This window comes from Cloeon dipterum, chromosome X (assembly GCF_949628265.1).
Source record: "Cloeon dipterum chromosome X, ieCloDipt1.1, whole genome shotgun sequence".
Lineage (NCBI taxonomy): Eukaryota > Metazoa > Arthropoda > Insecta > Ephemeroptera > Baetidae > Cloeon > Cloeon dipterum.
The window spans coordinates 31083132-31103748 of record NC_088790.1 but is presented as its reverse complement, the minus strand read 5'-3'; the positions used below and the strand labels follow the sequence as shown (position 1 = coordinate 31103748).

The window sequence follows — 20617 nt, the reverse complement described above, 5'->3', positions numbered from 1 at the left end:
TTTATTTTATTAAAATTCCAACCAAATTGCATTTTAAACGTACAAATTTGGCTATTATTTGAGACAAAAAATGTTTAAATCGGCTCTCATAAACCGTTGAAAAGAATTACTGTCTTTCTTATTAAAAACGAATTTTTATAATTGTAAAGGGGAATAATTAAATTTATCAAATTATATTATCGGAGTTACAAAGGGGATTGAATAGAATAAATTATTGTGGCAATAATCCAATAAAACCGATTGTGTGTTTCTAAATCGAATTTCCCATTTGCAAAACGTCAGCTGTCGAAAATAAATATAAATGCAGTGCACGCAATGCTGAATGCTAATTGAAAATTCATTCACTCCTTTTCCCCTTAAAGACGGTGCGGCGGGTGCATCATCATTTCCGCCCGGGGGTGTCTCGGCGGGGGGTGGGGGTGGACGGTCTCATCAGCGCGGCGGGTGTCTACCCCAACTCTTGCGCTAGAAAACAATAGAGAGAATAAGGAGTTGGCGTGCGTGCCGACTGCACTGATTTGCATGATAAAAGAGCGGCGGCGTGTGCACAATTCGTGAAGATCGTGAAATCGGTGCTGCTGGGTGCAGCAGTTTGAAGAGCTGTGGAAAAGCACTTCTTCTTCTCTTTTTGCTGCTTGCTCGGCGCGTTTCCAATAACCGGCCGCGTGTGGATTGTGGATGCTGGGCTTTGACGCGCACAAAAGAGATGCACGCGCAGACGGATAATATGGCGATCCGCCGAGCCACACTGCTGAATTCTTCATCTTTTCATTGTTGAGCTAGCCAGCCGGGACGTGGGCAGGCCAGGGCACGGCAGCCCAGCAGCATTCGCAAGATTCGGCCCATTGTCTGCGTCCGACGCCGGCCGCGCAATGCGGAAATTGCGCCAGTGCCGATATTTCAACAAAACTTTTCCTGAAGGCAAAAGCCAAACATTGTTGTGCTAAACAGCAACCAAGTTTCCGTCCCTCTCGGCTGGCCATTGATACAAAAAAATTGTCCTCTTTTTACGGAATGACAGAAAATATGATAGAGTGAGTCTCAAATAATTCTTCTCATCAATTCGAAATTACTTTTAAATTCTTTTTAATTGCGTGACATTGTGGAAATCTCGAATATATAAGTTTTCTTACGAATTTAGTGGTTTCCGGATAAATGGCAGTTTTTTGTGTGAAAATCACGGAGGCTTTTGACACAATTTAATTTTCAAATCTCACAATTAGCTAAGGAACGCACTATTTCTTCAAATTAAATCCACTTTTTGCAGGACAAAAAACTGTTTTTGCTGTTTTTCTGCAATTTTTTTGCATTTTATAGTAGAAAAAAATTTCACTGGTTTCACCAGAAGACCAAAAATTTTAACTCTCTTCGTAATTTTCCAAAATATCTTACTTTTTTGGCGCGAAAAATTACAATTTTATGGTTTTAAATTCGGAAAAATGCGGAAAAGCCAAAAACTGGTGGTTTTTCCAGCTGTTTATTTTTTTTGCAAAAACCAGAGGTGCATTTTTGCGTATTTAAAAATTGGCGAACTCTGCGTGGTTGCGTTTAAACACAATTAATTCATTTTATTGCACCCCTCGTTGAAGATTTTTAAGAGAGAAACATCTTGATTGAAATAAATCAACGCCCTGATAAAATTTCAGCAGCCGATTAAAAATCACTGAAAATTCGAGTCAATCTTAACAAGGAAGCTGAAATGCATTGCACTCCGACCTCCGACCTCAAATTTTAGATTCTCATAGTGGAAAAATGGAAAAAATTCATTTCTTGCACAGGAAATTTTAAAAAAATTGAATAGTGAAATAAACAAAAAAGTTTAATCAATTAATTTAGTCATGATATGAAAGTATTGTACATTTTATTAAGATTTTAACATTACATTTGTGTTTGTTTTATTTTTTTTCTCAGAAAATGTCAACAACTTCTCATTGAGATCAGTTTGTTTCATTAAAACATGTCTTCAGCTCGGCGCCTTTGCATTTAAACCAATTCTTTAAATGCAGCCATGCCGCGGTTGTTTTAAAACATCAAACGTTCCGCTTTGCTATAAGTTGCCGTATCGAATTAGCATGACATGAGCCATTAATTGCTCCAGTTCTCTTATTTCATTGTAACAAACCATTGGTGCTTAGGTCTTCCTTGTTGCTCGTTTTACGCCTCTTGATGATATACGACCAATTTGCTGCACTCGAACCTGAGCGCGTGAAACCTGATTGCTCGTAATATTAACCCAGAAAATTCTTCTTGTGCTTTGTTTGCATTAAATTTGTGCTTGAAACGATTAAACTAATTATGAAAATTGATCCCTTTTCGATTTTACATGATATTAATTTGCTTTTAAACTCTTTGATTTCAAAAATAATTATTTAAATTTTAGTATTTTTACCAAATGGTTAATTTTTAAACATTTTTAGTTAAGAATATTCCCACATAAAACAGAACAGTAATAATTATTCTTGGATTTAAGTTTAAATTTCAAAATAAAATTTATTTTTCTGCGTCCTCATAACAAATCAAAATTATTTAACAAATTATTTATGAAGTACATATGCTATATACTGTACGTTCTGTAATAGCGATATAAAGATTGCGAAAAAATCACAAATATGACAAAAATCCTGGCCCACTTTCCAAAGTTTTACTTTTTCCCCCTCTCTCTAAAGTAAAATTAGTGCAAAATTGTAAAATTCGCCAGAACTGGCAGCAGCCGGAAATCAGTTTGCGCAGCAGTAGCTGTCACGATGAAATATATACCGCGAGCATCACCAGACAGCAACCGGAAGTAAAACTAGAGCGATGTCCTCTCGCTCCCGGTCCACTGGCAGTCCGCGGCGCCGCGAGGATGAACTCGAACGGCTCTTTCAGCAAGCCCCGCAATTTGGTCCTTTTGGTGTGGGTCCTGATGCTGGGCTCGATCGGCATCGCGTTCCACGCGCACCTCATGCAGCAGCAAATGGAAAAGTTGCGGGCCACCGTGGACGAGCACAGTTCAAGGTTGATGGCGCCTTTGAAGCAGGCCGAGGTGGAATTGGCGAAGTCCCACGAGGCCAGGTGGACGGCCGCCATGGACAGCGTGCGGAATGCCCAAGCGGAGATGCGGAATAAGGGAAATTTGCTGAGCCAGGTCAAGGATAAGGTCATGCAGTACGTGACCAAGAATAAAAATGCGGACGGGTTCGTTAAAAAATTGCGAGACGAGTTCGAATCCGTGCTGCAGACCGAGATTGACATCTTGCAAGCGAAAAAGGGAATTTACAACCTGAGTGTGGAAATCAGGATGCTCGTCAGGGAGAAAATCTTAAAGCTGCCCATTGGTGAGATCTGGAATTTTCGTTTCAATTAAATCTGTACAAATTATTCTTTCAAAAATATTTATTATTATTTAAATTTTTAAAATTTAGGGTTCTTGCATGAGAATGCGTTTGCAAAAACCCGCATTTACATTTTTATTCTGCAATTTTGCGCATTTTACCGAAAATAAATAATTCTCATCCTGATGGAAGACCTAAAATAGGAGATTTTCCCAAAGCCTCTGGTTTCCACAATAGACCGGAAATTTTATCACGTTAAAATCCCTGACTTTTTTGGCGTGAAATGTGACTTTATTGTGTTTAAATTCGACAAAAGGCGGAAAAGCCCAAAATTGGTGGTTTGTGCGCGGTGCAAAATTTTCGAACCCTCTTGCCTAGTATAAGGGCGTGTAAATTCAAATTTATTTTTATGGAAATAACGTTTTTTGTTAGAAAATGCTTTTACTTTTTTAATAGCTGTCACTAGAGTAATTTCGTAAACAATATTAATTTATAGAAAAATTTCAACGTGTTTAATCCTAGTTTTTGTTTTTAAATAATTTATCCAGTTTGATAAAAAAAGGATCTTAAAATAATATTGTTTTGTAAAAAATTAAGGACTGCTCCAAATTCAAGTTCAATTCTTCTTCTTTATTTGCTGGAAACCATAAATAATGAAATCAACAAATAATAATGTGGTCCCCCTATTATAGAGGCTCTTATTTTTACTGCAAAACTGGAAGGAAAAAACCGTAAAATTGGGAAAATGATCTGATTTTGCAGGAAAATTCGGCTCCAAAGGCTAGACCAAACTGTATCTTTCTAAAAAAAAAATCGTATTTATCTTCCCAGAATGAACATTTACCTCATAATCCGCAAAAAAATTAACTGCACATTTTATTTATTGGCTCTCAAGTGAGTGATTACCATTTTAATTTCATAATCCAGGGTTGCAAAACACCCAGATTTTTTATTAAAAAATGCAATTCAGTGGTAAGAAACGATTTTGTTTTAATTTTTACCAGTTTCTTATTGTAGGCATTGTTTGCACCTCAGTTTTCAATAATTTTCTAAATATTTGCTAATGACCTCGACTCGAAAAATTGTCGAAGAGAAATTTTTGGAGAAATTCAGGCAGCAAATGGCAATTTAAAAGAAAAAATCTGCACAGTAGAGGAAATTTTGACCACTCCAACCGCAAATTTTAGATTTTCAAACAGAAAAAATTGGAAAAGATTCATTTCTTGCGCAAGAAATTGGTAAAAATTGGGTGGTAAAACCAGTGGTGAAAAAATCCCCCTTTTGTTCGAATTTAATTGTTGCTTCCTTTAAAAAGAAGTTTAAAACAATTCAACTGAATGATAAATTATTATTAAATTTTTAGATACAAAAGCGTTATACACACACGACGGAAAAGAACGTAAATTAAATTAATTTGCAATATCTGGATACTAACATAAAATAAAAAGTGGAAAACCTCTTGAAGATGGACCAGGAGGACAACGAGTTGATCAAATACGTGAGAAGGAAAATGCTGGTGACGCCTTCCCCCCGGAACGTTCCCTACAATTTACAATTCCCTCTGAAAAAGGACCGAAGCGAGGGCCAGTTGCCCGCATTTCTAGACATTTTCGCCAATGTGGTACTATATTTTTTACTCCTCTTTATTTTAAAAATAAATATTTACAATTAAAAAGTCGACTGGAGGTTATTTCATCGAGTGCGGCGCCTTCGACGGCGAGGAAATCTCCAACACGCTCGACCTGGAGGAGCGATACAACTGGACCGGCGCCCTGATCGAAGGGTCGCCCACCAATTTCAAAGTTCTCACCTCCAGAAACCGAAAGTCGACTTTGGTCCCTGCTTGTTTGAGCGTGGAAAAACACCCGACCCAAGTATAATTTAAAAAAATGTAGCGCAGACTACATATGTTTTAAAATAAAATCAGGTCAAATTCGAGGACGGAAGTACCTTGGGGAAAATTTTCAACGTCAGTGGTGTTCCCGTGCAGAGCATTCCCGGTCGTCCGAAAAATCCGTTGCTTGATGTCCTCTGCCTGCCATTTTACACGATTTACAAAGCGCTGGACCAAACCGAAATCGACCTTTTCGTTTTGGACATCGAGGGCCACGAGAATGAGGTTTTGCGCACGATCCCTTTCGACAAGGTCGCCATACACGTATTTATTTAATTTTAAGGTAAGAGGGTTGATTTATAGAGGGTGAATTTGTAGGTGTTGATTGCCGAGTTCAGTCACGGAGTAAAGTTCACCAAAGAGGACATGAAAAAGTTCATGCTGGAGAAAGACTTCCGCCTTTACGAAGGCTCAAAGCAAAACTACTGGCCCAAGGAGAATTTCATGTTTATCAAAAAAGGATGCAAATATGATACGAAACATCCTTAAATTTTCTATTAGTAAATGTGTTTTTTGCTTTTATTTTGTTTAAATTATTTTAAATAAAATTTTTGTATCATTTCTCAAAAATAATTGTGAATAATCCACAAATTTCATCAACACTAATTTCAGTTAGAAGATATTAAAATTAATGTTATTATACTGTTGCTTGGAGATAGTTTAAAAAACAATCCCACTTCAATGGAATTATTTAAGTAGAATAATTAAATGATTAACGTGAATTTGATACTGCAAAAAATTACTAAATTATTTTTTTTAGAGTTTGTCAGGGATTGCCCCTTTCCCCAAATTAATATCCAATCAAATCACATTTCCTTTTCTATAATTTCCAGCTGAAATTATTGTAATAGCAATTCAAAACCTGACCAAGTTGGCAGTCACGCAAAAATTATTTTGAAAAATCATCTCAACAAGCAGGAAAAATATTTCAATCTCACCAGAGGGTCAATAATAAAAATTAAACCAAGTATTTTATTTTCTGTCTGCCATAAAATTTTAATTAGAAATAAATCAGGGTACAACTGAAAGGTTGGCAGCTCTTATTCAAGTGAATTCACGAAGGTGCGGGAAGCGTGCCCTGTCTCCCACGCCACTCGAACTCACGAAACGGGGCCGATAGGACACACTCACGCACACACACATACACGATGAGTTCCTCAAGAAAATTTTCCTGCAAGAATCGCAGTTTGGTTCTGCTGATGTGGACCCTTGCGCTTGGATTCATATGCATCATTTCGCTGCGGAGCCCAAGCGCCAAATTTGTGGTCAAAAGAGGAGCAGAGAAGAGGACGGATGACGTCTTGATGACGACTGGTGGTTCTGAAAATTTAATCGAAAAACTGCGAGCTGAGTTTGATTCGGTGCTGGAAACCGAAATGGATATCCTGAAAGCGAAGAGGAGCGCCTACAACCTGACCGCGGAAATCAGCACGCTTGTGCGAGAGAAATTTGCCAAATTGCCAATTGGTGAGATTTTTATTGCAATATTTCATTATTAATTTTTTTTAATAATTTTAGCTTGGTCCAAAATCGTAACATTTTAAAAACGTGTAGATCCCGCTTTGTGTTCTTTAAAAGATATAAAATTTTAATGAAACCAGCTAATTTTTCATGACGTGTAAGTATGTTAGTCGCCTGCGTACTTGATTTTATGTTCGTTATCTTGAAACTGGCGAGCTTGGCCTGGCCAACAGTGAACATAGATTGCAACTTCCTTTGCTACAACTGATATCGCACTGAAAGTGAGCCGTGCTAATAATTTTAAGGAAGAAAACTGCTTTTCTGTCAAACTAAAATTTCGATTTATTTGCCCTACACTGCTCTTGGAACAAATTTCTAAACTAATCACGTTTTATTTCCTTAGACACGAAAGATTTGTACACACACAGTGAAAAAGAAGGTAATTATTTCAATAAAAAGCAAAAATTTAAATATTAATTATGGACAAAAGTGGAAAAAATATTGAAAATGGACCAGGAAGACAAGGAGCTGATAAAATACGTTAGGAATAAAATGTTGGTGACGCCCATCCCTCGAAATATCCCCTACAATTTGAGACACCCCGGAAGCAAGGACCGAAGCGAGGGCCAGCTGTCGGCATTTTTGGACATTTTCGTGAATGTGGTACTATTTTATTCCTTTATTTAAAAAAATATTAACTGTGAAAAAGACCAATGGGGGATATTTCATCGAGTGCGGCGCCTTCGACGGCGAGGAAATCTCCAACACGCTCGACCTGGAGGAGCGATACAACTGGACCGGCGCCCTGATCGAAGGGTCGCCTAAAAATTTCAGGAATCTCACCGCCAGGAATAGAAAATCGACGTTGGTTCCAGCGTGTTTGAGCGTGGAGAAGCACCCAACTAAAGTAACCAACTAAAACAGTGTTCAATTAATTTGCTTAACAATCAATTTTTACGCAAGAAATGAATTTATTCCTTTTTCCCCTGGGAAAATCTAAATTCTGTGGTCAAAATTTCCTCTCCTGTGCAGATTTTTCTTTTAAATTGCTATTTTCTGCCTAAATTCCTCCAAGAAATTACTCTGACGATTTTTCAAGTCGAGATCATGAGCTAATAATTTGAAAATTATTGAAAATTGAGATGTCTTCAATAAGAAACTCGTAAAAATGCGTTTTTTCAACCCTGCCAACTAAACTTCTTAATTTTTGTAACATAAAATATTAAAATCAGGTGAAATTCGAGGATGGAAGAACCTTGGGGAAGATTTTCAACGTTAGTGACGTCCCTTTGCAAAATATCACTGCAGGAAAACCGAAGAATCCCATAATTGAGGTTCTCTGCGTGCCATTTTACACGATTTACAAAGCGCTGGACCAATCCGAAATCGACCTGTTCGTTCTGGACATCGAGGGCCACGAAAATGACGTTCTCTTCACGATTCCTTTCGACAAGGTCACCATCCATGTGCGTTAAATTCATTTTAAAATTAAAAACATTCCTCGAGCTTTCCGATTTTTATAGGTTTTGATCGCCGAATTCAGTCACGGAGTGAAATTCACAAAAGAGCACATGAAATCGTTTATGCTTGATCAGGGCTACCGCCTTTACGAAGGGACCAATCAGCGAAAGTGGCAAAAGGAAAATTACATGTTCATCAAAAAAGGCTGCAAATACGACAGAATTCATCCATGAACCTTTTCCAGGCTATTTAAAAAAAACAAATCCTGTCAAAGATTTGAAGGAATATATTTTTAATGGTGTGAAAACATAATCGAGAACATGAATTAATTTAAAAAGTAATATAGATAGTTGTTAAAGAATTTTACCAGCGTCGTGCACGCGCGGAAAGTACAGAGTGTCAGATAAATTATTCTATCACATGTACTCAAAGAGATAAATTTATAATTCCTTTTACTTCCCAAATCGAATTTCAAAAAGCCTTTTTATTAATTATTAGCATAAAAAATATTCAAGTTCACAAAGACTAATATAACAGCGGCTGTTTTAACGTTGTTTCAACTTGTTATCAGTTTAGTGTTCACTGATATTTATGATATTTATCAGTCACGAGGGAAGGCAAGTGTGTGACGCCGTTTCCTTGTCTGTCAGGCATATATTCATTTATAATTGTCACGATATCACAAACAGTTTAACTGAGACAGGGTCGCGATTAATTTGGATAAGCGTTGAAAAGAAGAAAATGAGTAAAAGTAACTGAATTAATAGAATTTAATCCAACATGCAACTCGGTCTATTGGTAAATTTGTTCAGGCAGTCAGAAAAAAATTTTTAAATTAATTTTTAATAAAAATGCTGAGTAGGTTATAATCTGTGGATTTTTTTTAATTTCTCGTGTTATTTTTAAAATGCAACACCTTCATAAATATGCAAAAAATAGTTTGCTGCATAAATAAACACAGTTAAAAAATATTTAAATTTATTTGTGTTCTTGTAAATTCTGGAAACACAGTTGTGCTTTGATGATTTTGAGAACAGTGTAAAAAATTTAGAGTTGTTGCAGGTAGTGCACTAGCTAATTTCATGTTGATAACAATTGAGGTTTAAATTATTCCGTTAAACCGGTTGTAGCACAGAGTATGAATGCTTTTTGCCCGGGATTTGTAACAAAAGGGCCAACAACCTCATTCACTGGCGCTTAGCCCTACCAAATAATTTAAAATTAATGGTTTAAGGACGTAATTTTCACTCTAAATAAAACTTGATTGCGTCAAAGTAGAGGAAAACAAGTCTATTTTTGGCATCATGAAAGTCAAATGCCTCGCGTTTCAGTTTATGGATTGTTTAAAATGATTAAAAGATTTAGAAAACCTTTGAAAATAAATTTACAATTAATGACAGTGAGCATTCAGATAGTTTTAAATACGAATTTCAGTTTTATAACATGTTTTGTGAAGGCTGAGGTAATAAATCCAAGAACAAATAGGTTTTAAAAATTCTGATTTAAAAGTATTTTAATTTTTTATTTAAATATTATTTTTATTTCTATATTGAACAATCCTGTGCAACAAACTCTTAAATTAATTTGAACTTTTTATCCAATTAAAATTAACTTTGTAATTGATTTAATAAATTATTCCGATTTTTTAATTTTATAAGCACAAAAATTAAGCAATAATTAAGAGAAATCGGACAAATTAAGGTCAGTAAATTTATCTAGCAAACAAATTAATAATACTTGCATTTTTATTTCAAGTCTTTTTTTAAATAATTTTAAAAAACTGAATTCTCTGCTCTGCATCAACGAGGTCTTTTTTATTTAAATCGCAGCTACAAATTTGTCATTTATTTATTTTTGTCTTTATTTCTGTATAATTCCGGTTGGAGAGGTCCTCATTACGCGACAGCAGGTTGTTGCTACTCGAGACCGTTTGGAGAGACTCGACGGCGTTTGTCGTTCGTGCCGACGAAGGTGCGCGCAAAAGCAACCCTCGAAATTTCGCACTCGTCCCCTCGTCGAGCACCATCGAGCAAATCGGGCCAGCCCGCGTTTCATTTGCACGTTTCTGCGTGTGTGTGAGTTCGAGAATGCAGCCGGCCCTCCAAGATGTGATTAATTGCTCGGCGGACGCTCGGCGAGGGCCACTTCATGCAGCCCCTCCAATCCATATTTCACCCCCTTCACCCTTCATCTATACGTATACACCGGCTTTTTATAAAATGCTGCACACTCTACGTGCGTTTGCTTAATAATAATTGTGGTCCGGCCGGCAAGCAGCGCAAAAAACAGCTCTAATCTCTGCCGAGAGATAATTAGGGGTGATTTAAATTTAATTTGGGAGCGGCAGAACGTGAAGGATTCATCCCTTGTGCGCCCTTGTGCGAGGGTGAATGCTCTTTATTCATTTTGTGTGCGTCTAGTGCTTTTTGCGGCAGACACTTTAAAAGGGAAAATATTAAAGAGCTCTAAATTATTCGAAATACGCATTGGCTGGGTAAGATTTTCAACTAAAAAAATAATTGTTTAGTTTTAAGATGAATTAAGAGGGATTTTTCGATAAATTTATTTCCATTCTTGACCTGTCATGAATTTATAGAACCTTTTCCTCTCAAAATGATATTATTTTAATTTCTGAACTGTCATGAAATGCTAAGAAATAATAAATAAATCTTCATCATCCTTATCAAGCGAATTGCTTACTCGTGCCTTTCATTAGTAAACAACTGTCAAATTTATTTTTACAGTTTTTAAGTTTATTGTAACTATAGACAATATTCTATTAACTATTAAATTTACAAAAATATTTAAAAAGAAAGCTAAAATAAATAAATAAATACTGTACGTTACCGAATATTTCAATTTTAAATTATAATCAAAATAACATGTAACAGCTTCTATATTTTGCTTTTAATTCTACAACGCGTCAGTTCAATTTAGCTGCAAAATACTAGCTTTTCAATTTCTAAGATTATAAAAAAATACAAGCAACTCATTTTGTTTGCTTCAATTATTAGTTTCTGTATTTTTTTAAGATCGAAAATTGGAAAAATTCTCGTATATCTTGAAATGGAGACAAAAATGTACGATTTTTATATCGAAAAACATCTCATTTTCTAAAAAAATTCGCCTACCGTTCAAATCGATCTACAAATTTCATAAAACCGTTCAAATTCGCTCGAAAAAGCAGCATTTACATGTACCGATCTGAAATTAGGAACCCTAATCATCATTAATTCTAAGTTCTAAGGTAAGCAGAGGGATGGAAGGCGGCTCGAGAGGAGTCGAAACTCGAAATCCAGGGCTGGTGCTGCTCGAAAAGCGACTGCGAAATATGACCACGGTCGCTTTGGATGCTGGAAAAGCGGCCCACGCACATTCACTCTCTGCTGAACACGATTCGGTGTCGCAGCCGGCGGAAAAGAAGCAGCAGCAGCACCACTGCCTCCACTATTATTAATGAGGGTGTGATTTGAATATTAAATTAGATCGGTGACGGCAATTGAACGCGGCGGCGGCGCACGCGTGTATACGTGCCGACGTCGGCGAGCCGCACATTAATTTGGAAATAGTGAATTTCTCCGCGGATAATCACTGTTTGCACTCTGGAATTTAATAACGCGCCTGGCCTGGCCTGGCGCGCCCTCGCGTACACACAAAAGCGAGCGAGCGAATAATAATTATTGTTTCTGCATATACGCAGCCTTCAGCCCGGCGTTTTATTGCGCTGGACAAAACCCATAAATCGTCGGCTGAGAATTACAAAACCGAAAGGTGACGATTACCGTGGGGATAAATCATTTTCGTTTCGTCTGAATAGAAAAAATCGTCAAGTGCGTTAATTACGCACGGAGTAGAATTCATAGAATTCAAATTAAGCAGTTTATAGAGACGAGTTTATTGTTTTAAGGTTTTAATTAATATCAGGGTTGCAAAAAATGCAATGCAGTGGTAAAAAGCGTTTTTTTTTCAATTTTAGCAGCAGTTTCTTGCGCAGTACCTCAGTTTTGAATAATTTTCTAATTATTAAGCTCATGAACTGGACTTGAAAAATTGTCAGAGAGAATTTTTGGATAAATTAGGGCAGCAAATGGCAATTTAAAAGAAAAAATCTGCACGGAAGAGGAAATTTTGACCACTCTGGCCGCAAATTTTAGATTTTCACAGGGAAAAATGGAATGAATTCATTTCTTGAGTTTGTTGCACAAGAAAAAACGTGATAAAAAAAAGAAAACAACTCTATAGGAAGCACAAATTAATTTAATTTTGATGTTTTTTGTTTTTGAAATGGAAAATTTCTAGCGCTCGTGTCAAATTTTGTGTCTCGTTAAACAGATTTTCGAGAGGTTGAGAAGGGCTGTGCAAATGCCAATTAAGTGAGTTTGTTGGCGCTAAAAGTTCTCGCGCGCAAGTTGAAGAGACAGGCGCCGACGAAAGTGTCAACGACTTTTGCGCAGCCTTTTCAAGACACTCCGTGCCAGTACGTCTTTCGTGACTTCAGAAGAGCATGAATCGTATCTACAGAACGCTCTCAACCTCCAAGAAAATATATATTTTAGGTGAATTTTTATTTGCCTGGATGAGTTGATTGCTGTTTGAATTTTGAGCCAAATTTATTTAAAAACAAAGTGACAATAAAGCCTCATAATTGACCAGTTGCATAAACCCTTAGTTAATGCAGCCGCCAACAGATGGCGCAACCACAGACTGTCTTAAAAATTTTGTTTTAATCGGTTTTAAGGCATTTCCGCTGCGATTTCAGACTCAATCTAGCTATTTTGCATTTTTTAATTAATTTGCTCATTTTTAACATGCTGAAAACCAAAATCGGTTCAGCCATTCGCCGTAGAAACGTTGGAAAAGATTTTTTTATTTCAAAAAACAGTTTTTCACGATTCTACGGCGATTGGATGAACCGATTTTGGTTTTCAGCACGTCAAAAAATAGCAAATTAATTGAAGAATGCACAGTAGCTAGATTGAGTCTGAAATCGCAGCGGAAGTGTCTTAAAATCAAAAGTCTACGGTGGCGCCATCTGTTGGCGGCTTCGAACACTTAGGGTTTATGCAATTGGTGAATTAAATTTTAATTTTACAAACTCTCACAAAATTTGGAAAAAGCTTAATTTTCGTTTAAATTGCTTACAAAATTGGCAATCGCGACGAGAGCACAAAATATCTAATTTGTTGACGACAATTCTTAAATTTACCTTAAAATATAACATAAATTTCAATTCAATTTAAAAGGGGGTTTTAAATTTATCCCTCTCAACTGCTGAAGGAAATATAAACTTGCTGAACAAGACAGGCATTGTTAAAAAGTAATTAAACTTTGAAGGGGCCAGCCGAAATTCAAATTCTTATGTAAAATATGCAGTGAGCGTCGGAAACACGCACTTCTTGCGGCTGCAAATAGCGTGCAAATAGGCGCTTGAAAAGTTTCAAAAATTGCAAGAGGGTCGTAAATAGAGCGGTGGGAGAGCGTAATTCGGCGATAAAAATTCAGGCGACGAGTCGGGCCCGGCGACTCATCCATCACGCCGGCGCCGCGCCGAGAGTGGTGCTGCGATGATGATGATTATGACGACGCCGCAGCCGCAAAATGCAGCCGCGTGGCTCTTAATGCACCCCCGCCCGCCCCTCGCGCAATTAGTGCCCCTTGCTCTCTTTATTATACGCACCGAAACAGGGGTGCAGGACTGCTTTTTTGCATGACTGGCCGCGATTGTGACTCTGCGCTTTATGCTTTCTTTAACTTCAATAGAGCACAGTCTTCAAATATTGCACGCAGCGCAATTCAATTTGCGTCGCGTAAACCGAGACGGCTGCTCACGGCTCGAGGAATTTGCACAAAGCTAATTGTCGCCATCTGCTCTCTCTTTCTCCCAGGCGACGCCGTGCAGGGATGCCACTGATTTCATCCCCTTTTCTATTGCTTAATTTATCACTTTTTGACTGCTCAAGACGCTAGGTCCTGGGGATCGCGTACAATTTGAAAATATACATCAGTTTTTTTCTCTCATCAAATTTGTTTATCATTCCAATTCCAGTCTTGTTTCAAAAATCGACACTGAACAAGAGATATGTCAATTTTAATGGGAAAAAATATTAATATGAATCCACTCATTCGGTTCGAGATTAAAAATCGATTTTAGTGAATAAAATATCCATGTTGTATGTGTTCAGTGAATAATGTAAAATGGATGACATCGGACGCATTTTTGCCGGCGTGTGAATTTTTAAACTGGATTTGCAAGCGGACGAGCGGCGAGGTGAGGCGAGGCGAGGCGAGGGGTCAACGCGCGGTGGCACACAGGATTTGCCGCAGGCCAATGGCTTGATTGACGTGCGGCCACGTCCATCGATGCATCACGCCGCCGGATTAGACGCACGCTGATAGGCCGATAGTCTCGCCTGACAATATGTATTTGTCCACTATATGTAGTTGTTGGCAGCGCAGACAACTAAAGCGTTTGTCCAAGCTGATTATTTGCCGTGTTTGCTGCCCAGATTGCGAATATCAATTTACACACTGCAAATCGATGCTGGAAATTGTATATGGCTGCTCCAATTATTTTTTTTATTCAAAATGAAAAAAATTAACGGTTAAAATGAATTAAAATGAAAAAATCCAATCGAAAACGTTTTGTGAGGCGCGAGAAGAGGCGCAAAGCAAAAAACGAACGTTGAAAGAATTCTTTGGTCGCTACTGCGCATGCGGCACCTCTCTGACGTCACAGCTATGCTTCCAAGCTGCTAGAGCAGGCGACGGCAGAGACATCTGCGCACATCCAGCTAGAGTAGAGAAAAACACGCAGTTCTAGCAGTCACGTGGCTCAATCCCGCAATCTCATTGGCTAAGAGCACGCACGCACTGATAGAAGGGAGTATGGAAGGGAGTTAGCGAGGAGACTAGCTCTTGGGCCAATGAAATGGCGGGATTGAGTCACGTGACTGCTTGCAGGTTGAACTACGTGAGCTTCACTGCTCTTGCTGGGTATGAGCAGTCACGTGACTAGTCTCGCAATCTCATTGGCTAAGAGCAGGCACTAGCATTTCGTGCTTCTCCCTCCTCTTGTCATACCCCCACTCCGAGGAGTGTGACATGCGCAGCAGAGTGCGCGCCACTGCTTGGATATGTGGAGGGGAGAAGCCAAAACAGATAAGCGCTTGCTCTTGGCCGCTCTTGGCCAATGAGAGGACAGGATTGAGTCACGTGACTACTCTTGCTGGGTATGCGCAGATGTCTCTGCCGTCGCCTGCACTCTCAGCTGGCTGTGACGTCATGTGTGCGCAGTAGCGACCAAAAAATTCTTGCGTTGCGCGCCAAAACAACGAACGTTTTGCTTCTAATAAAAAATTTTCAACTGGAAAAATTATTTCCCCCACCTATTTCGACCCTGAGGAGTCGATTGAACCGACGAAAATGTGGTTTCAGTGGGATTTTAACAAGAAATGTACTTGAAAGAAGCGACGGAGAAACGTGAGCTCAATAAGTCGGCGTGCGCAATAAATCAGAGACTGGGAGCCAATTTGTTTAATCGACTGGGCCGACGAGGGAGTGTTTGATAAGACCATTTTCTTTTCTCGTACAATTTTAAAAAAGGGAAGAAGGAAGAAGGCAAGAGTTTGGCTGCTGCTGCTGCTCCGGCCGCCGCCGCGCGATATATTTTACGGCCGGCGGCTATTATCGGATTTCTCGCTGCGAGAGTTAATAAAAAAGGCACATAATAAAGAATATGCCTCGCCTCTCTTGTACACACGCGTTGAATATTGCACACAACACAACATGGCGTTGTAAAGAATAATTCTGCCTCCGATACCGGAAAGTACCTGAGATTACGTGCCTGCTCTGCGAGGCGCGAGGGGGAAAGAAAGCCCCAAACATTTTACACTCGAGGAATTCGGCAAAAGCGCTCTCATTTCGGTCTGATTTATAATAAAAGCGAAATTCAACCTGCTTTATTATACGCGGAGAGCGCGAAAGAGGCGGTGCGTCTGCAGCCCTGGCATCTCGCCGGCCGGCTTTTAATTAATTTCTTGGAGAAAGTGGAATTTACGGCCGCAGAATTAATTATCTGCGAGCACAGCACTTGCAGCTAATAAAAATCGCTCGCCGGCTTGATCTCTTCGCGCCGTGGCTAGCAAAATATTGATAGAATTTCTGGCGCCCAGCCAGACTCAACAGCCGAAGAAGACGAAAAGCCCCCGCGTCTCGAGTAAAGGAAAGAGGATTGGAAAAATTTCGGCCTTTATCATCGATTCGTTGAACCAACAATGTTATAATTAGATTTTTACAGGAAAAATAACATAAAGATCACCGGGGGCCAGATTCACGTGACGCGCAGATATGGCGTCAGGTAGAGTACGGCGGGAAATTCATCAGAATTAATATTTATTGCTGGAATTTCTTTTCTAACAGCTGATTAGCCTGTTAATTGGCGAATTGACCAGCAGATGGCACATCAGGCTAAAGGAAATGTAACAAAATACGCGGGAACGAAATTATTAGGTTGGCACGCCTCTTTTTGACGCTTCTGATTGGCCGCTGGACTGTCTCCTGATTGGCCTTTATTATTTCGACGTCATGTTGACTTCTGACCGGCGGGAAACCAACACAGATCGCAACCCAGGCCCCGGTGGGAATTACGACTGCGCAGAAGGTTTTAATTTGGTTCACACATGCGCAGTAATGAGTTTAAGTCTCCCTGTGAGATGAAGAAGCAATCTGATAATTCTGCGCATGCTTCAAATGCGCATAAGTTTACTGCGCAGCTTCAAAATATGCCAATATTCAAACAACTATAAATTTCGACGCCATATTGACTTTTGACCGACGGGAAACAATATACAAATAAAGATTTATAATTTTTATTTCAAAATTTTTACGTTTTCTCCATTTTTTGTTATTTTTCAAGAGGGACGAGTGAGCGAAATTGGGCAAACCCCTGCTGGTTTGGAGTGGAATTAATGGGGGCAGTGTTCGTCGTCAGCCATCGTGTTTTATGTCACCTGGTCAACTGGCAACTGTGCCAGAGACCGGAGGGGTCGCCTCCTAAAATTAATCCTGCCGCGTGATAACATTTTCGTGAGCAGGGTCGGACAATGAGTCGTTGACGAGTCTCTTGTCGTCAGCAGAAAATTAGAAGCCGCCCGGATCGATTTTTCGGAGGATTAAAACAAAAAAGTGGCGTCTAAATTTTTATATTTCAGCCAAATTGTCGGTGAAAACGGACACTCGTTATTGCAATCGCTTTTAATGACGACTGAGTGAGAAAGAGAGAGAGAGAGAGTGCTCCATTTCCTTTCACAGCGGATTTGGCGTGCGCGTGTGGGCAGGGGTGCGGCGGGGGAGGATTTCGCAAAGGCAACATGCGGAGTATACGAAATCCATATAATTATGTAACTCTCTCTCTCTCTCTGCTCTTCTCACGGGAGAGAAACTTTTATGAAGTTTTTAATTGCGCTGCAAACTTCCCGCCGAGTACCGAAAAATAAAAATTCAAAAAGCGAGTTAGGCAGCGAACGCAGATAAAATGTTTTAATAAAGACTCTTATTTTTCTCCTCTCTTCCCTCCACCCACAATTGTCTGTGGAATTCCATTGGGAATTTTTTAAATAAAGACAAAGGAAATAGGGGTAGGTAGACAATTGACGGAAACGACGGAATGAGACATTTCCGGAAATAATTTGCTTTTTTAAATCGAATTGGCTTTGAGACGAATTTAAATAGGATAAACTCGATTTGGTTGGTTTAAATATATAATGTGAGAGAAAGGTCTTCGACACGCATTAGAATATTTTCTTGATATTTAATTTTATTTAATAGTTTGCGCAACGTTTTATTTAAAATCGATTCATGTTGTATTGTTTTCCATGTTAAAGGGAAAAATGTATATTTGGGCATTCACTCAAGGATATACGCTGTTAATATTAGTTAATATTAGAATCATTAATATATAGATCAAATGAAAAATATCGGATGCGGAAAAAAAGTGACGTACCCAATTACTTCAAGAAGCTGGATAGATTAACCAGCTGATGCTCGACTTGAACAGTATAGTTTGCCCGCCGCGCTTCAAAAGGTACTTTGCAAACTCTTCTAAACAGGAAAGTTTGTTGCAAAGTTTCCTGCTACCGAGACCGAGTGAGTGAGTAGAATGCATCTCCAGTTTCCCACTCGAAAGGGCGATGCATCACATTTATAAATTATTCATTCTTCCGCTAGACTTGATAATTTATATTGCATATGAAAATCCGCTCATCCCTCTTTCCACGGCAGCTATAGGGGTGCGCGCGACGGAATAAAAAAACTAATTTCACCGCTTGTTTCGCGGCAGCGTCGCAATATAACTCTGAAAATGAGGGCACGCGACACTTTTTCACGTGACTCGAAAGAAAATGAGCAGACAAAAATAAATATAAAACCCATTCTTGAGATTTATTCACCGCGACCTTGCAATAATTATGCAGATGCCGCGCGCTTTTGCTGCAGCTGGCTGGCTATGCAGATGCATGGAAATTGCGGAAATTGCAATTACAGGTGCCAGCTAGACGTTGCATGCGGATTGAAATGTTAATGTGCGGCCACGTCGGCGGCGTGTTCCATTTCTTTGCGGTGCCCTCGCCCTCCCTCCCTCCCGCAGTCCGCAAATTTGACGTGGGTCGTCGGCTCGCTCCCGTAAACTTTGTTCGCAAACTAATTCCAATGTCGTTAAGAGCAGCCTGCAGAGTAAAAGACACACACAAAAAAAACTTGCTGCTTTTTGTTGGAACAAGATGCGGATCGCTAAATAAGGAGCAGCGCGCAAATTGCTTTTGCGGCAGCCCCAGACACGATTAACTGGGTCGAATTTTGTAATATGAATTCTGTGAGATGGTCTACAATGTTTTATTTGAATTAAAACTGATTTTTTAACTGACCAGTTGCATAAACCCTTAGTGTTCGAAGCCGCCAACAGATGGCGCAACCACAGACTTTTTTAAAAATTTAGTTTTAAGCGGTTTTAAGGCATTTCGGCTGCGATTTCAGACTCAATCTAGCTACTTTGCTTTTTTTAATTAATTTGCTTTTTTTGACGTGCTGAAAACCAAAATCGGTTCAGCCATTCGCCGTAGAAACGTTGGAAAATATTTTTTTATTTCAAAAAATAGTTTTTCATGATTCTACGGAGATTGGCTGAACCGATTTTGGTTTTCAGCACGTCAAAAAATAGCAAATTAATTGAAGAATGCACAGTCGCTAGATTGAGTCTGAAATCGCAGCGGAAGTGCCTTAAAATCGAAAGTCTACGGTGGCGCCATCTGTTGGCGGCTTCGAACACTTAGGGTTTATGCAACTGGTGAATTGGTAAAAATATTAAAATTATAAATTTCTGGAAAAAATCGGCCAAGAAATTTGAATTTTCATCAAGAAGTGAGCTGTCTCCTTACTAGAACTGTCTCCTGTAACTCCACATTAAAAAAGGTCTCGAAATTTCTCTAATTTAAATTCGGTTGTAAAATTTTCAACACTAGCAATATTATAAATTATTCGAGTTCTGAAAGAAACATCAGCTTGAATCCTGGACATACACAATCTCGGTTTTTAGTTTTTAAGCGTAAATTGATTGGCAATTTGCAGGTGCAAAAAAGGCGGCCCCTGCGAGCGCTACCTTTCCGGTGGCGCGAGATGCGCTGAATGATTAATCTGACGGGCTTTTCGTTAGTCTGGCTGCCGCTGCGACGAATAAACCGCTCGAGAGCCATTTCCTGTGTGATTGATTGGATATTGACTTGTGTCGGCGGATCGGCGGCGCTTAATGCGAAAGCACTTTAACTGCATTTCAGCGCCGCCGCCGCCCTGCTGCGATGGGAAAAGCTGCAACCGGTCTTATATATTTAAAATTTTATCCGACGGCGGCGGCGATTGTGCCCGAGCTGAAAAATTAGCGTGAGTGCGCGATAGAGAGAAAAGAGGAAAAAGGGAAAAGGAGGGCTGCTTTTTGCGGCGTGATCAGCGCAGCATTGATTGATCGTCCTTTCTCGCATTTATATTGTATTAGAGCAGCCGCTGCGTCTAATGCGAACAGCCGCACAGCCAGCCAACAAACAATATCAATGAATCTCCACTTTGCATGCTGAAACAGCGTTTTATCCCCCTATTTAATGCACAGTCCATTGCCATTCGCCGTTCCTCCATCGAACTGCATGCGTGCACAAATTACTATTTGCTCTGCGGCTTGGAATATCTGGAGCAATCCGTTTCGTGGTTGAAAAGCTATCGAGGAGGATTTATTTTTTATTAATTTCATCAGATTATTTTACTGTTAAGCCAATGTACTTCTGTTTATTTATTTTCAAAATGAATTTTTATTTTAATCCGGCCAGCGGGGTTGAGACTCATGTGGCGTGGAGATGGAGATGTGGCGCGAAAATATTTTCACGTGAAAATGCGCGAAAAGAACCGAGTTTTGGTCAATATTGTGACGCATAATTTGCATTACTTTTGG

At 39.2% G+C, this 20617-nt stretch overlaps 2 protein-coding genes across 2 annotated transcripts; both read left to right on the top strand.

Moving 5' to 3' along the window:
* Window positions 1–2838: 2838 nt before the first annotated feature.
* Window positions 2839–5871, top strand: LOC135945913 (uncharacterized). The gene is made up of 6 exons (XM_065493860.1): window positions 2839–3317; window positions 4678–4713; window positions 4763–4935; window positions 4991–5188; window positions 5242–5472; window positions 5527–5871. The coding sequence occupies exons 1-6, from the start codon at window positions 2846–2848 to the stop codon at window positions 5695–5697; spliced, it is 1281 nt and encodes a 426-aa protein (XP_065349932.1). The 5' UTR covers window positions 2839–2845; the 3' UTR covers window positions 5698–5871.
* Window positions 5872–6015: 144 nt separating this feature from the next.
* Window positions 6016–9300, top strand: LOC135946083 (uncharacterized). Its single transcript, XM_065494126.1, has 6 exons — window positions 6016–6675; window positions 7073–7108; window positions 7160–7332; window positions 7379–7576; window positions 7902–8135; window positions 8193–9300. The coding sequence occupies exons 1-6, from the start codon at window positions 6357–6359 to the stop codon at window positions 8361–8363; spliced, it is 1131 nt and encodes a 376-aa protein (XP_065350198.1). The 5' UTR covers window positions 6016–6356; the 3' UTR covers window positions 8364–9300.
* Window positions 9301–20617: the final 11317 nt, after the last annotated feature.

Bases quoted from the DNA above. Each gene is read 5' to 3' on its own strand.
- LOC135945913 (XM_065493860.1), top strand. From the start codon at position 2,846: ATGAACTCGAACGGCTCTTTCAGCAAGCCCCGCAATTTGGTCCTTTTG. The intron at 3,318-4,677 runs GTGAGATCTGGA...TTAAATTTTTAG, and splicing joins AATCTTAAAGCTGCCCATTG to ATACAAAAGCGTTATACACA. The intron at 4,714-4,762 runs GTAAATTAAATT...TAAAATAAAAAG, and splicing joins CACACACGACGGAAAAGAAC to TGGAAAACCTCTTGAAGATG.
- LOC135946083 (XM_065494126.1), top strand. From the start codon at position 6,357: ATGAGTTCCTCAAGAAAATTTTCCTGCAAGAATCGCAGTTTGGTTCTG. The intron at 7,577-7,901 runs GTAACCAACTAA...TATTAAAATCAG, and splicing joins TGGAGAAGCACCCAACTAAA to GTGAAATTCGAGGATGGAAG. The intron at 8,136-8,192 runs GTGCGTTAAATT...CGATTTTTATAG, and splicing joins TCGACAAGGTCACCATCCAT to GTTTTGATCGCCGAATTCAG.